Here is a 14,461-nt window from a genome sequence, read left to right on the forward strand (position 1 = left end):
TTCAGAACAATAGCATCAACATGGAAAAGTTGTTTTCTTTCTTCCTTTGCATTATTGATTGATTGATTAAATAAACTGCAGTTACCATACATTAATAGCCAGTAGGGTAAGGTAAAGTGTTTAATTACAGAAATCACAGTCACTTCAATGTTCTTTTATTTCCATGCCCAGTATGTTCCTTACTAATCATATGAGCAGCCATGGCAATGATAAAAGCTGTCAAGTATGGGAGTGCTAGGACGATACTGGAAGAGAAGCTCTCGTCACGTTAGGTGCTTGGTATGTTTGTGTGTGTGTCTGTGAGTATGCATGTGTGTATGTGTGTATATTCACATATATGAAATCACTCTCATTCACACTCATATATAGTCTCTACAAATAGCTACAACCTTTCAAATTCATATGTGTGTGTATATACCTATAGACACACATGCATATACACTTCTACATAGAGAGAAATGTACATATAGTCATATTAAATCTTATCACAGCTTTAGAAAAGGAAACGGAGGCTCAGAGAAGTCAAACCACTTGTTCGAGGTCACAAAAGGTGGTAAAGCTGGAATATAACCCCAACTCCCACCCACTTAACACCCCTTTTTTGGGATGTCCAGAGAGAGATATTCTTAGAATAATAGGATTACACCACACTGCCCCATTAGAAGAGGGGTGACCTTTTGCCCTTTCTTTTCCAGAATCTCCAAGCAAAGATTTTGGTCCAACTCTGGGTTTGAAAAAGTCCAGTTCCTTGGAGAGTCTGCAGACTGCGGTGGCCGAGGTCCGGAAGAATGACCTTCCTTTTCACAGGCCCCGGCCGCACATGGTTCGAGGCCGAGGCTGCAATGAGAGCTTTAGAGCAGCCATTGACAAATCCTACGATGGACCCGAAGAAATAGAAGCTGGTAGGACAATATGCTTCCTTAAATGGCTTTCTCATCTCATTGTTATCTGCAAATCACGGGCAAGAATGTGTGCTTAACTACAGAAAAAAATGATTTAAGGATCACAATTATATTTTTGATATTAAAAGTAATTCATTTTCCTGATATGTTTTGCCCTTTGGCTTAATGAACATGGAATTGGAGAATGCAATATGCAATTTATTTTACAGTGCAAGGCTAAAGAAATGTTCTCCTTCACTTTTCTACAAGGACCAACTGTCATTTACCCTTAGGGTAGGAGCACTAAGTATGCATTTCTTGACATTCTCATTCGAGTCATTAGAGGCAGCATCAATCCAAAGACTCTGACTGCATTAATTGGGTAGAAGCAGTTGGGATATTTTGTACTCAAAACTCCCTCCTCACCCTGTTTGTTTCCCAGCATGCGAACTTTCTGAGCTGATCAAGGTTAACAAGCCAGCTTTCAGAGAGATTACTGCTTGAACACATATCAAGCCTTTCATACTACCAGCTAAGCAACCGGTCATCCCCACTCCCAGCATCAAATCTTGCTCGAAGTAACCAGATTTAGGCAGTCAGATCTTCAAAGGGCACAAGTAACCACATGGAAGGGTAGAACTCCAGAGTGCTGTTATTCATTCTTTAGCATTTTCCATGTTAGTGTTTCTCTATATACTAACTGCATGTGCCCCTGACCATGGGTATTGATTATTTTTTCTCTGTACAGACGGTCTGTCTGATAAGAGCTCTCACTCCGGCCAAGGAGCTCTGAATTGTGAATCTGCCCCTCAGGGGAACTCAGAGCTAGAGGACATGGAAAATAAAGCCAGGAAAGTCAAAAAAACGAAAGAGAAGGAGAAGAAAAAGGAAAAGGGCAAATTGAAAGTCAAGGAGAAAAAGCGCAAAGAGGAGAATGAAGATCCAGAAAGGAAAATAAAGAAGAAGGGCTTCAGCGCCATGCTGAGGTATGGTCCTGCTTTGAAGGCAAAGTTGGGTTTGTTTCTCATTTTGTCTCTCCTGGTGAAATCACTCCTTTGTCTGTACCCAGAAAATAGTGGATACTTTCCCTCATATTCAGCTAAATGCATACAGCTCTCAACTGTGACTGTACTTGTTCTCTTTCTGCAGAGGCAGAGGAGCTTTTTGGGGAACCTCACAGTGATGACAGGACACTGTCTTAAGTTTGTTGTCAAAGAAAGGTCAACACTGCCAGGCACGGAGGCTTATGCCTGTAATCTCAGTATTTTGTGGGGCTGGGAGGATTGTTTGAACCCAAGAGTTCAAGACCAGCCTGGGCAACGTAGGGAGACCCTATTTTTTTTGTTTGTTTGTTTGAGACAGTCTCACTTTGTTGCCCAGGCTGGAGTGCAGTGGCGCAATCTCAGCTCACTGCAACCTCCGCCTCCTGGGTTCAAGCGTTTCTCCTGCCTCAGCTTCCTGAGTAGCTGGGACTATAGGCACACACCACAACGCCCAGCTCATTTTTGTATTTTTAGTAGAGTGGAGTTTCGCCATGTTGGCCAGGAGTCTTGAACTCCTGACCTCAAGTGATCTGCCTTGGCCTCCCAAAGTGCTGGGGTTACAGGCAGGAGACCGTATTTCTAAGAAAAAAAAAAATTAGCCAGGCACAGTGGTGCATGCCTGTAGTCCCAAGTACTCAGGAGGCTGAGGCCAGAGCATGGCTTGAGCCCAGTAGTTCAAGGCTGAACTATGATTACACCATAAAAGAAAGGCCAATGCTTAGTAGAGGCATGGACAATGCCTGCAGTCCTTTGTACCAACGTGTTATGAAAATAAATACTTCTTCTGGCAGCACAGGGAAAGTGAGAGGCGGGGAAGCCCTCCGTGTTACCTCTGGAATACCTCTTTTGAAGCAGGGGAGTCAGGGTAGATGAACCTCATCCCTCTGTGACTCTAGGTGTGCAGTGGCCGGGCACATCACTTGTCACCTCCAGAGGCACTGTGATACAGGGGAGATGTCACTGGGTCTGGGCTCAGATGCCCCAGTCTGGATCCATGACTCTCCACACATGAGCAATGGGGCTTCACACACATTACTTAGCTTCCCTGAGCCTTACTTTCCTTACTTTTAAAATGAGGCCAGCATACCTGCTCTACTGACCTAGCATAGTTGTGAGACAAGACTTCATGTGCTATACATTCATTCACTAGACAGGGCTCAACATGGTACAGTCAGAAGATGGCTTTGTTTCTTCTCTCCCCTTCAAGTATGCACTGTTGAGGCTGCCTTCTCCACACCCTGACATCTCAGCTTTCTGGCTGATAGCTTTCTGGTCACTTTTGGGTAAAAAAAAAAAAAAAAAAGGCAACTTGTTTGTTGGGGGCTAAAATGTTCAATCCGACATCAATGAAAGCTTTCTTCCTTTCTGTCTCTTGGACCTGAATCACAAGGAGTATCCTATGGTATGGTAGGAGGAAGGATTCTACCTTCTCCCATTTCTCAGTCTTTGGAACCAGGAGACAAAGAAAGACATGGTTCAATAGGATAGAATTTTACTTAACTGGCATATCTGGTATAATCTGGCCATCAAGGAACCTTTGTGGCTACTTTTGTGGATTTTCTTAGAGTGCTCCTAACTATACCAGTCACTAATGTAGGTCATTTTCCCACTAACCTATTCCCCTAAGCCTCTGACCTCAGACATATACCCCTGAGTCTCCTTACCCCAATTGGTAGATTTCTTGGACAGTGCCGTTTTGAGACCGCTCTAGCCTAACTTACAGCCACAGCATCTACCTGGCTTTCTAGAGTTCCTGATCTCCCACCCTCCAAATGATGCAAGTACAGCTTGTTCCCACTGTTCCGCTCCTCCTCACCCTGTCATAGAGATGTTCCAACCAGCCTTGCATCTTCAAACTTCTCCAGGCATGTCCCACACCACTCTGGGCCTCTTCCTCCAGGAACATATATCAGACTCTCCCAAGAATGCTGTCATGCATGGGGAAGGGAGGAGGCAGTCAATTTTTGCAAGTCGCAAAATAAGTAGGAAGTGGGGTGACAATCTCCTGTTATACAATTACCTCCAGATTCCCTGAGGGGTTTTCTTATAGTCCCCTCACTTATTTTGTTGGGGGTTAGAGGCAGAAGTACCCCTTTCTATGACTGTCTTAACTCCTACAATTTCTTCTCAAATCAATTGATCACTATACTTCTATGGGCTGAAAGTGAATGATGGGAGATGATGGTTTAGGGGCCAGTTTGGCCACCTCTTATGAAACCCTTAGGAGATATCTCATTTAAGAATGCTGGGTGTATTTATTACCATTTGTTCTCATTTTGTGATCATCAACTGCAATTTCCACATAGGAAGGAAAGTTCTATCATTCCATATGTAAGTGACATTTAGGGAATACAAATAATCCTCACACCAGTGAGCCTTCCCATTACATTTCCAGTGCTCATGAAATGCCAAGCAGGGCTCCTCATGCTCAAAAATCTTGGGAATGATGTTGCCCTTGGATGTGTTATGACAAGACTTGCTAAGGTCCTGCTATCACCTGGGCTGAGGTTACCCCAGCAGGCCTGATGTCATCATAGGTATCTGACGATTAAAAAACAAAATTTCGGCCAGGCATAGTGGCCCACATCTGTAATCTCAGCACTTTGGGAGGCCAAGGTGGGCGAATCACCTGAGGTCAGGAGTTCGAGACCAGCCTGACCAACACGGAAAAACCCCGTCTCTACTAAAAATACAAAATTAGCCAGACGTGGTGGCGCATGCCTATAATCCCACTACTTGGGAGGCTAAGGCAGGAGAATCGCTTGAACCTGGGAGGCAGAGGTTGATGTGAGCTGAGATCACATCATTGTACTCCAGGCTGGGCAACACAAGCGAAACTCCATCTCAAAATAGAAAAAAAAATCAGCTAGGCATAGTGGCTCAGGCGTGTAATTCCAGCACTTTGAGAGGCTGAGGTGGGCAGATCACTTGAGCCCAGGAGTTACAAGCCTGAACTACATGGCAAAACCCCATTTCTACAAAAAAAGCAAAAATACACAAATTAGTTGGACATGTTAGCATATGCCTATAGTGTCAGCTACTCAGGAGGCTGATGTGGTGGGAGGATTGACTTAGCCTGGGAGGTAGAGGATGCAGTGAGCCATGATCCCTTCACTGGACTCCAGCCTGGGTAACAGAGTAACACCCCATCTCAAAAAATTAAAATTAAAATAAAAAGAACAAAATTTCAGCAAATTGAGTTCCAACTATTGAATTGGCTTTTATTAGTGATTCATAAATTGGTCCACATCCCATCTATAGAATAGAAAGGCACTTAAGTGAGATGTGCAGAAGGTGTGAGCTTCATAGGCAGAACAAGACTGAAGAAGGCAAAAACAAGGAACAAAAAGAGGATTGCTCATTTCCAAATTGCATTCCTTATAGGGTTAAAGTAGAGGGACTTTATCATTCCAGTTCATGTCCCTGGTCCTCCTTTGATTGGTTGCTGAGAATCTCCCGTATTTTGGGAAACTGACCCATTTCTAAGTTCAATTTGATTATATGGCACATAGCATGAGTGACTCCATTCTGGTTTGGTCTGGTCTACTGTGGCCTAGTCCAGGAGCTCAAATAATGGCCTCCCATGCATTTATTGCATATGATCTATAGTCTAGTAAATGCCAGATTGGGACAGATGTCCCAATAGATATTTGTCCTGATGGCCTCTGTAGACTCTGTCCTTCTAGTTGCCATTTTGAATTTTAAACTTGCCCATATTCTAAATAATTATTAGGATTGCCAGAATTTATGAACTGTGAGTTAACCATCTTGATGATAATGACAACATGTAATTGCAATATATTTAGATAAGAATTTTGTCTTTGAAGGGATGGAGTTGAGAGGTGAAAATTACAGGCTCTGCCTACGTACTTTCTGAGTTCAATCCTGGCTTCTCTAATTTTCACTTCTGTAACACTGAGCAAGCTCCTTAACTGCTTTTGTCTCAGTTTCTTCGTCTGAAACATGAGAAGCATAATAGAATTATCATTTTTATGAGAATTATATTTTATTAGATGTAACATGCTTAGACCTGTGCCTGGCAAGCAATAAACATTCAATAAATGTTAATTATTGTAGCCAACATAATAATGACCCCTGAAGGTGTCTGCATCCCAGCCCCCAGTACCTGTGTAAATATTATGTTACATGACAAAGGAAAATTAAGGTTGCAGATGGAATTAAGGTTGTTGACCTGAACATAAGGTGATTATACTGCATTTTCCCCAATATGCCCAATGTAATCACAAGGGGCCTTCAAAGTAAAAGAAGAAAAGGTGACTGTGGAAGTGAGGTGCAGAGAAATGCAGTGCTGCCGGCTTTCAAGATGGAGGGAGGGGACCATGAGCCAACAAATGTGGGCAGCCTCTAGAGGCTGGAAAGGGCAAGGAAATGGATTCTCTCTGGGAAGCAGTAGAAAGGAATGCAGCCTAACAACTCCTTGAACCCCTTGGATTTAGCCCTGTTGTGTTCTTTGAACCACTGTTGTAATTTCTTATAGTATCAAATTAAAAACTAATAATAGTTATCATCATAATAATTATTTTTACTGCTTTTAAAATATCATAGTAATGTATAAGGAAAAGTTTTTTCTTTAAGGTGTTAACAAAAAATACTATTAAAAGATTTAACTAAAATAGTCTATAAATATAAAAACTGTTAGAGCTTCACATATCCCATTTTCTAGAATATTACTAAATTAAACCTTAACTTTATATTTTATTTCAGATTATTGATTTGGCAGGTTCATACTTCATTGTCCATAATACAGTGCTGGTTCTTCCCTTTTATTGTCCAATATATTCTGTATTTTCATATAGTAGAAATCACAGGCCCTGGATCCTTTAGTCATTTAGCACCTCGGGCTTTGTTTCTTTCCACGATTTTAGCAAAATTAAGATTTGAAAGGTGGTGTTTGATTTTATCTTCCGTGTAAAAATAGCAACTGTTTTCCATAGCCTTTTGCATCTGAGTTTGTGAGCATATTGGAGTTACTGCTACATGCACATTTTCAACAACAAAGAACACAAAGCTGTTACCATTAGCCAACAGATTTTGCTTTAATTCTCATCTGTTGCTCAGATGCTATTGACTTAGTTTCTTTCTCATTTAAAAAAGATTGATTGCTTTAAGGTTCTCTTGGAGTTAGATGTGTGTTTGAAATATGTATTATTTTTTCCATTATCTGCATTTATGAAGATAGGGTTTTGGGATGGGTCATGCAGTTATACCATGTAGAATGGCACCTGGCCAAGGGGGTGAGTGAAGATTTAAATTCTGCCTCCCTGTCCTCACCAAGGCCTGCATCATGAAAGTGTGAATGCCTTAGCGGTGTTCCTGTTCTTGTTTGTGAAAAGCTAAGTGCTTGCACTTTTCTGATATTAGCTGGTCCATTTGTGTCAATAATATGTAGTAGCACAGTTTAGCTTCTTAATTTAACCTACTCTAGATCCTTTTGAAAAAAAATTATAGAGTATGTCTTTAATTAATATCTTTGTCCATGTTGTCTAATTCCAATATGCTTATACTTTGTTGATTTCAGAATTATCTCCTTGCATGATTCAAGTGTGGTTCTTATATAGGCCATGAATTATTATTATTGTGGAAAATTATGCAGCTCAAGGGCCTACCAATTTTGTAGTTTCTCTGTATGCTCTGTGCTTAAATTTTTTCATTATGTGTTTGACTTCCATACACATTGTGCTCTTTATGGCACTAACCTGCGGAAAGACCATTCATAATCCCTTTCAGCCAAAGGGTGAAGCTCCAGCTACTTTTTTTAAAAGACAAGCCCATTGCTGTCAGTCCTAGGCCACCTTCCTGGAGCCTAGCAGATTTTTCTAGGAGCCAAAGAGAAATATCCTTTGACTAAGAAAATTTTACCTTGTCTAACGTGGAAAACCCAGAGATTAGTTTCTGATTTCTTAGTCAATAACCTTGTCAATCCCCATGTTACTTAAAACTAAATTCTGTCATAGATTTATGTTCAAATCCATTTTTTAATATAATAGCTGCTGTTGTCTCTTTTTGGTATTACGGGCCACTCCAAAAACCTTTGAACTATGAACTTATTTTGGACACTGAGTGGAAAGGTTTGATATGGTTCAGATTCGTTTTTCTACACCTTTTATAAAATTTGGTCCTAAAAGGAATTATGCCTTGCAAACTCCTTTTTACTAGACTAATGAGGAACCAAGTGCAAACTCTGCCAATAGGAACTTCATCTTTGCTTTTAAAATGTATTTGCCCATATCATTTGATGAGTAACATTTATTGAAAGCCTTGTCCTTGCCAAGAATATTAATAATTATTTTATGCTACATTTATTAATTTATTATAATTAATAATTAAATCAACTTATCAGTTAATTTATTAAAGCTCTATTTTGTGTCAGGCACTGTTCTAGGCACTTGACAGAGAGCAACCAAGTCCTGCTTTAACAGCACTTTTCCTGTCTTAATAAAGAAGGAAGGACAAAAGACTTTTGAGTTCATTGTGGTGAGATTAAAACAAAAGCAGCTAGGTGCAGTGGCTCACGCCCGTAATCCCAGCCCTTTGGGAGGCCGAGGCGGGTGGATCACAAGATCGGAAGATTGAGACCATCCTGGCTAACACGGTGAAACTTCGTCTCTACTAAAAAAATACAAAAAATTAGCTGGGTGTGGTGGCGGGCACTTGTAGTTCCAGCTACTTGGGAGGCTGAGGCAGGAGAATGGCGTGAACCCAGGAGGCGGAGCTTGCAGTGAGCAGAGATCGTGCCACTGCACTCCAGCCTGGGCAACAAAGTGAGACTGTCTCAGAAAAAAAATAAAAATTACATAAACACGTAAACTATTTGTAATAGTGGATTACCCAGGGAGTGAAGGAGATATTCACTAGATATTTCAGGGACAATCCAGTACCCCATCAGCTCAAGGGAATCAACGGTCAATTTACATGGTGTCAAGCAAGACATCCAGGCCATGGCTCTCATGGAATTTATATTCCAGTGAAGGGGAGAGAATAAACTAATCCAAAATAATTGATATGATTCCAAATTGTAGTAGGTGCTATGAAAAAGGTAAAGCAGAAAGAATGGTGTCATCCCACCCTTGTTGATGGTCTAACAGCAGAATAGAGTTCACACTGCACACTGCCCAAGCTACACTGAATTTTCAGCAGATACATTATCAGAATTCAGCACACTATGGTACTAAAGCCAAATCACTTTATGCCTGCTTTTGTTTTCTTTTGTGCAACATATAAATATGGGAAGGTTATTTTTAAACCAACTCCACATAGAGCTGTAACAAAAAACTAACCCAAACTGTGTCTGTTTTAGTACACAAAGCCCTAGGATACCTGTGGTAAACATTCTGAGATAGGTGGACAGTAATGTAAATGGTGAACTTGGTTTGCAGGTGATTGGATCAACTCTGTTCCTCTACCCCATCAGCTGGATATTCTTTATTGTTTCTTCTCAACTCAGATAATGCAGGCATACCTCAAAGATAGACTTGTTCAGTTTCTACATAGTGGAGCATCAGACAAAGCTAAATCATGAACCCTTGAAGCAAAGGTATTTTTAACAATCTAGAGGCGTCAACTTTTTGTTCCTAAGCTTCGCAGATTCTAAGGCATATATGTTTACTTCATTTTATTCTAAAATATACTATCTATTTTATTTAAACTAGGGGAATTCTATATAAAGACATCCTGCTGTGAATTATTTTAAAAAGAACACTCCTACACACACATCACACCTACCACTACCACCACAAACACACGCCACCAAATTAGCCAAATTAACACTGAACCTAGTTAAAAATCTGTCCCTTAGAAGCTCTGTGGCCTTCACTACCACCAAATTAATGCTGAACCTAATTAAAAATCTTTCCCTTACAAGCTCTGTGGCCTTCATGAGTCCCTTTGAGTTTCAGTCACCTCCTCATCAGCAAACTAAGTATAATAACATCCTTTCCCCGTTGTTGTGAAATTTAAGTTAAACAGTTTAGGTAAGCAAAGCTGTCAATATAGTGCCGACTTGATAGACATTACTTCTTATCTATCTATCATCTATTTTTAATTGGAAAGTAAAAACTGTCTGTACTTATGGTATACAACACGATGTTTTAATATATATACACACAATGTGGAATGTCTAAAACAAGCTAACATATCCATTACCTCACGTACTTATTTCTTTTGTGCTGAGAACACTTAAAATCTACTCTCTTTTTTTTTTTTTTTTTTGAGACGGAGTCTCGCTCTGTCACTCAGGCTGGAGTGCAGTGGCGCCATCTTGGCTCACTACAAGCTCCGCCTCCCGGGTTCACGCCATTCTCCTGCCTCAGCAACTCAAGCTGCTGGAACTGCAGGAGCCTGCCACCATGCCCGGCTAATTCTTTATATTTTTTTTTTTTAGTAGAGATGGGGTTTCACCTTGTTAGCCAGGATGGTCTCGATCTTCTGACCTTGTGATCCACCCACCTCAGCCTCCCAAAGTTCTGGGAAATCTACTCTTTTATCAAGTTTCAAGTACAAGAGGTATTAACTGTAGTCACCATGGTGAATAATAGATTGCTTAAATTTATTCCTCCTGTCTAGCTGAAAGTTTGTGTCCTTTGACCAACATTTCTTCAACCCCTCCAATAGCCTAGCCTCTGGTGACCATCATTCTATTCTGTTTCCATGAGTTAGACCTTTATACACCTCACATATAAGTGAGGTCATATGGTATTTGTCTTTCTGTGTCTGACTTATTTCACGTAACATAATGTCCTCCAGGTTCATCCATGCTGCTGCAAATGACAAGATTTTCTACTTTTTAATGGCTGAATAGTCTTTCTTTTTCTTTCTTTCTCTCTCTCTCTTTCTCTCTCTCTTTTTTTTTTTTTTTTTTTTTTTTTTTTTGACGGAGTCTCACTCTGTCATCCAGGCTGGAGTGCAGTGGTATGATCACGGCTGACTGCAACCTCCGCCTCCTGGGTCAGGCAATTCTCCTGCCTCAGCCTCCTGAGTAGCTGGGATTACAGGTGCCTGCCACCACACCCAACTAATTTTTGTATTTTTAGTACAGACAGGGTTTCACCATATTGATCAGGCTGGTTTCAAACTCCTGACCTTGTGATCCACCTGCCTTGGCCTCCCAAAGTGCTGGGATTACAGGCATGAGCCACCATGCCTGACTGGCTGAATAATATTTCATTGTGTGTTTATACCACATTTCTTTATCCATTCACCTGCTGATGGGCACTTAAGTTGATTCCATGCCTTGACTGTTGTGAATAGTGCTGCAGTTAACATGAGAGTGCAGATATCTTCTCGACATACCAATTTCATTTCCTTTAAATACCTAATGGTGATATTGCTGGAGTATATGGTAGTTCTTTTTAACTTTTTGAGTAACATCCACACTGTTTTCCATGATGGCTGTAATAATTTACATTCCCAACAGTGTTAGAAGGGCTCCCTTTTCTTCACATCCTTGCCGACACTTATCTTTCATGTTTACGTTAATAACCATTTTAACAAGTGTGAGTTGATGTCTCATTGTGGTTTTAATTTGCATTTCCCTGATGATTAGTGATATCACTGAGCAGTTTTTCATATACTTCTTGGCTATTCGTATATCTTCTTTTATGGAATGATAGACATTACCTCTTGTCTTCCCCCTCTGGCTCCACTTCAGACAGCCAAGACCGTCAAATATTACCTTTGTCTCAAGCAAGATACGTCTGGAACCCACTAACTTTTTCTTTCAGATTTTAGATTACCTCTAACTGCTATTTTGTAATGTAGGTGGGCATGATGCCTATTCTCTCGCCTAGCATAATAAACTACAAAAAGAAATAACATAGCTAAAATCATTCTATCATTTGTATTTGATAAGCTTTGGGTCACCCCTTTCTCAGTGTAACCATGAACTGTTTTCAAAGGTTATTTAATCACTTGGTGAAAAGCAAAACCTTCTATTGCAGAATACAAATAGAAAGGGACTCAAAAGGAGAAAACAGTTTTTTGTTTTGTTTTGTTTTTCTTTCTTTCTTTACATATTTCAGCCCAGAGTGTATAGATAGATTTTGGACTTGGTATTCTTAATGTGTGGCTCATAGTTATTTCATCAGGCTGCTCTGAAGTTGTCCTGTAATACATTACTCATAAAGATACATTTGACTTGGTTTTTAAATTAGGTTAGATAGAGACTGAATACTTAAGTCACCAGGGAACATGACATCTGTCATACATTTCTCCTCTTTACCTTGATCCCATAGCAGCTGTTACAGGTCTCATGTACAATAAATGTAATGTGGTCACAGCCTGTCATTACCTCTTTCCAGATAGTGATTGTAAAATACCTGGGTATCCCTTCAACTTTATGGGTATGAAGGGTAACTGAGCTAATGTAGCCAGGCCAATGAAATTTTAAGTCATTTCCCCAAAGGCAAGAGGCCAACAACAGGCTAGAGTTAAGGTGCTTTGCTTCATGACGTAGAGGCCGGTTTGAAACATGAAATTTCAGATGAAAAATGAAAGCCAAAGTGGGTCAAAGTTCTTAATTCAGCTTCAAGCTAGGTAGAGAAATACATTGACAACAGAGAGCCTTACAGATCAAGGTAAAATGGCTGCATACACTGAGACTGAGACAAATATATGACCATGGCAAAAAGGAGATATTTGCATGTTGAAGGCCACCACCCGTGCAGCCGTCCATTGTTCTCCATGGTTATCTATGATTACAGAGGAAAAGAAGTTGATGCTAAACCATGTTGGGATTGAGTTAGGCTCAATTTTTATCTCTTTGGTAACTGAATTCTATCTCCTCAGCCCATCTTAAATTATTTACTTTCTCTTTCACAATGTGAGCCATGAATATTTTGTTTCTTCATTTTGTTAATTTGCCAATTTTCCTTTGAGCTAAATACCCTAGCAATTTTAATTTTTCATTTGGGTTGGAAAGAGCAATGACCCTTTTTTTTCATTATTACTATCACAGGCCTGGGCCCAGAATACTACTTTTTATGACCAGCGGTGTTGAGCCTATAATGGAATTGCAAAGTAGAGAGTGTAATATACTGATATTGACTTGTGTTAAACCCAGTGGTGTGATCGCTGATAATATTTATATGTTTATGTGTTATACATCCTTGCTTTTCTTGGCTTACAACTAAGCACCAGAGAGAAAAACTAGAACCATAATATGGATAGATTGTGAACATGAGAATGTAAAGAAATGAGAGAGAGTGCTGTGTGAATAGGGCAAGTGATATAAAATGATGGCGATAGATGCAAGTATGATAACTAAAATGTTAAGTATAGATTAAATTTAGATCAAGCACATTTAGGATTGTTTGGTTGGCATTTATTTCTTAGCTAAAAGAGGACCCAGAGACAGGTGGGCTACTCATCTGATGGGCTGAATACAAAGACAGATGAGCTGTCGTGGTGCCCAGCACACAGAGTTCACTTAATATCTGACTTTAATAATATTTTCCAGTTGTCAAGCATATCTGCAAGTGTTTGTTTATCATTCTATTTTTTTAGCACATGTTCATGGAGGGGCAAGGGCATGGATGGGGTTAATTGGTATGAAAATGTACAGGAACCTTGTTTTCAAAATCATTTAAAAATCTGATTGCTGCATCCGTGCCTTCCCTCCTACCCTATGTAATCTTGATTGCTGTGCAACTCTGTTTACAGCTGTCCAAAGTAGTAAAATGATTTTGTCATACTTATCACAATAAAAAAATGACCACATAGAGTATCAACCAAAAGGCTTATTTATTTGATTCAAACTCTCTTCTCCTAATATGCGTGCACAGCTCCCATTAACGTTAATGTGAATTACAAAGAACCCTGAAGAAGGATAGACCCCTTTATCTCATTACTTTTCTTGGATAATGAGGTTTAGATTTGTTAACAGATCAGAACAGAAGTCCAGTGGATAAAATATTGGCTTAACTTTTAAAGAAATGGATATGCTAAAAGGAACTTTCATAGGTACTAAGATAGAAGATACACTTTAATAAATAAACTTTATTAGCATTTGAGGTTAAATATAATTATTTAAGATGCTGGATTAATAAAATGCAAAAGATTTCCTAATGGACTTATTTGCATACTCATATTAAATAACTAATAAAATATATTAATGACAGTTTTATTCATATACATGTAAACATTCCTGAGTTCCTGGTGGGACTGTATTTGCCTAATTTACCTTGTTCCGTGCCCAGCTCAATGTCGTGTCCTTGTGGGATGTTTACTTAATACTATTAGATAATGACATGTATAGATTTAATAATTTGCTTGGGGGGCAAATGGAATCCGTTCTTTGTTTAGTACCTTTTATCTGAGAACTTCAATGTAATTTACTAACATCCATCTTCAAGATGCCTGAGAGATGAATGTGGCAAATAGCTTTGCTTTGCATATAATAAAGAATGAGACACTGAGAAGTGAGGCAGCCTCCGTAGAGCCTGTGAACTGCTAGTGATACAAAGACCCCTTTTGGCTTTTGCTCTTATGGTGTCAGCATCTAAAAATGCATTGACACCAGCC

General features: G+C 39.7%; 1 protein-coding gene across 5 annotated transcripts in view; it reads left to right on the forward strand.

Moving 5' to 3' along the window:
• PARD3B (par-3 family cell polarity regulator beta) overlaps window positions 1-14,461 on the forward strand; it is a 1,089,129-nt gene that overhangs the window by 757,521 nt on the left and 317,147 nt on the right. For all 5 annotated transcript variants that reach the window (XM_073019963.1, XM_073019966.1, XM_073019964.1 and 2 more), the window contains 2 exons: window positions 696-902; window positions 1,630-1,867. In XM_073019963.1, coding sequence (XP_072876064.1) covers window positions 696-902; window positions 1,630-1,867 — 445 coding nt within the window. The remainder of the gene's footprint in view (window positions 1-695; window positions 903-1,629; window positions 1,868-14,461) is intronic.

The sequence above is a fragment of the Chlorocebus sabaeus genome, chromosome 10 (assembly GCF_047675955.1).
Source record: "Chlorocebus sabaeus isolate Y175 chromosome 10, mChlSab1.0.hap1, whole genome shotgun sequence".
Classification (NCBI taxonomy): domain Eukaryota; kingdom Metazoa; phylum Chordata; class Mammalia; order Primates; family Cercopithecidae; genus Chlorocebus; species Chlorocebus sabaeus.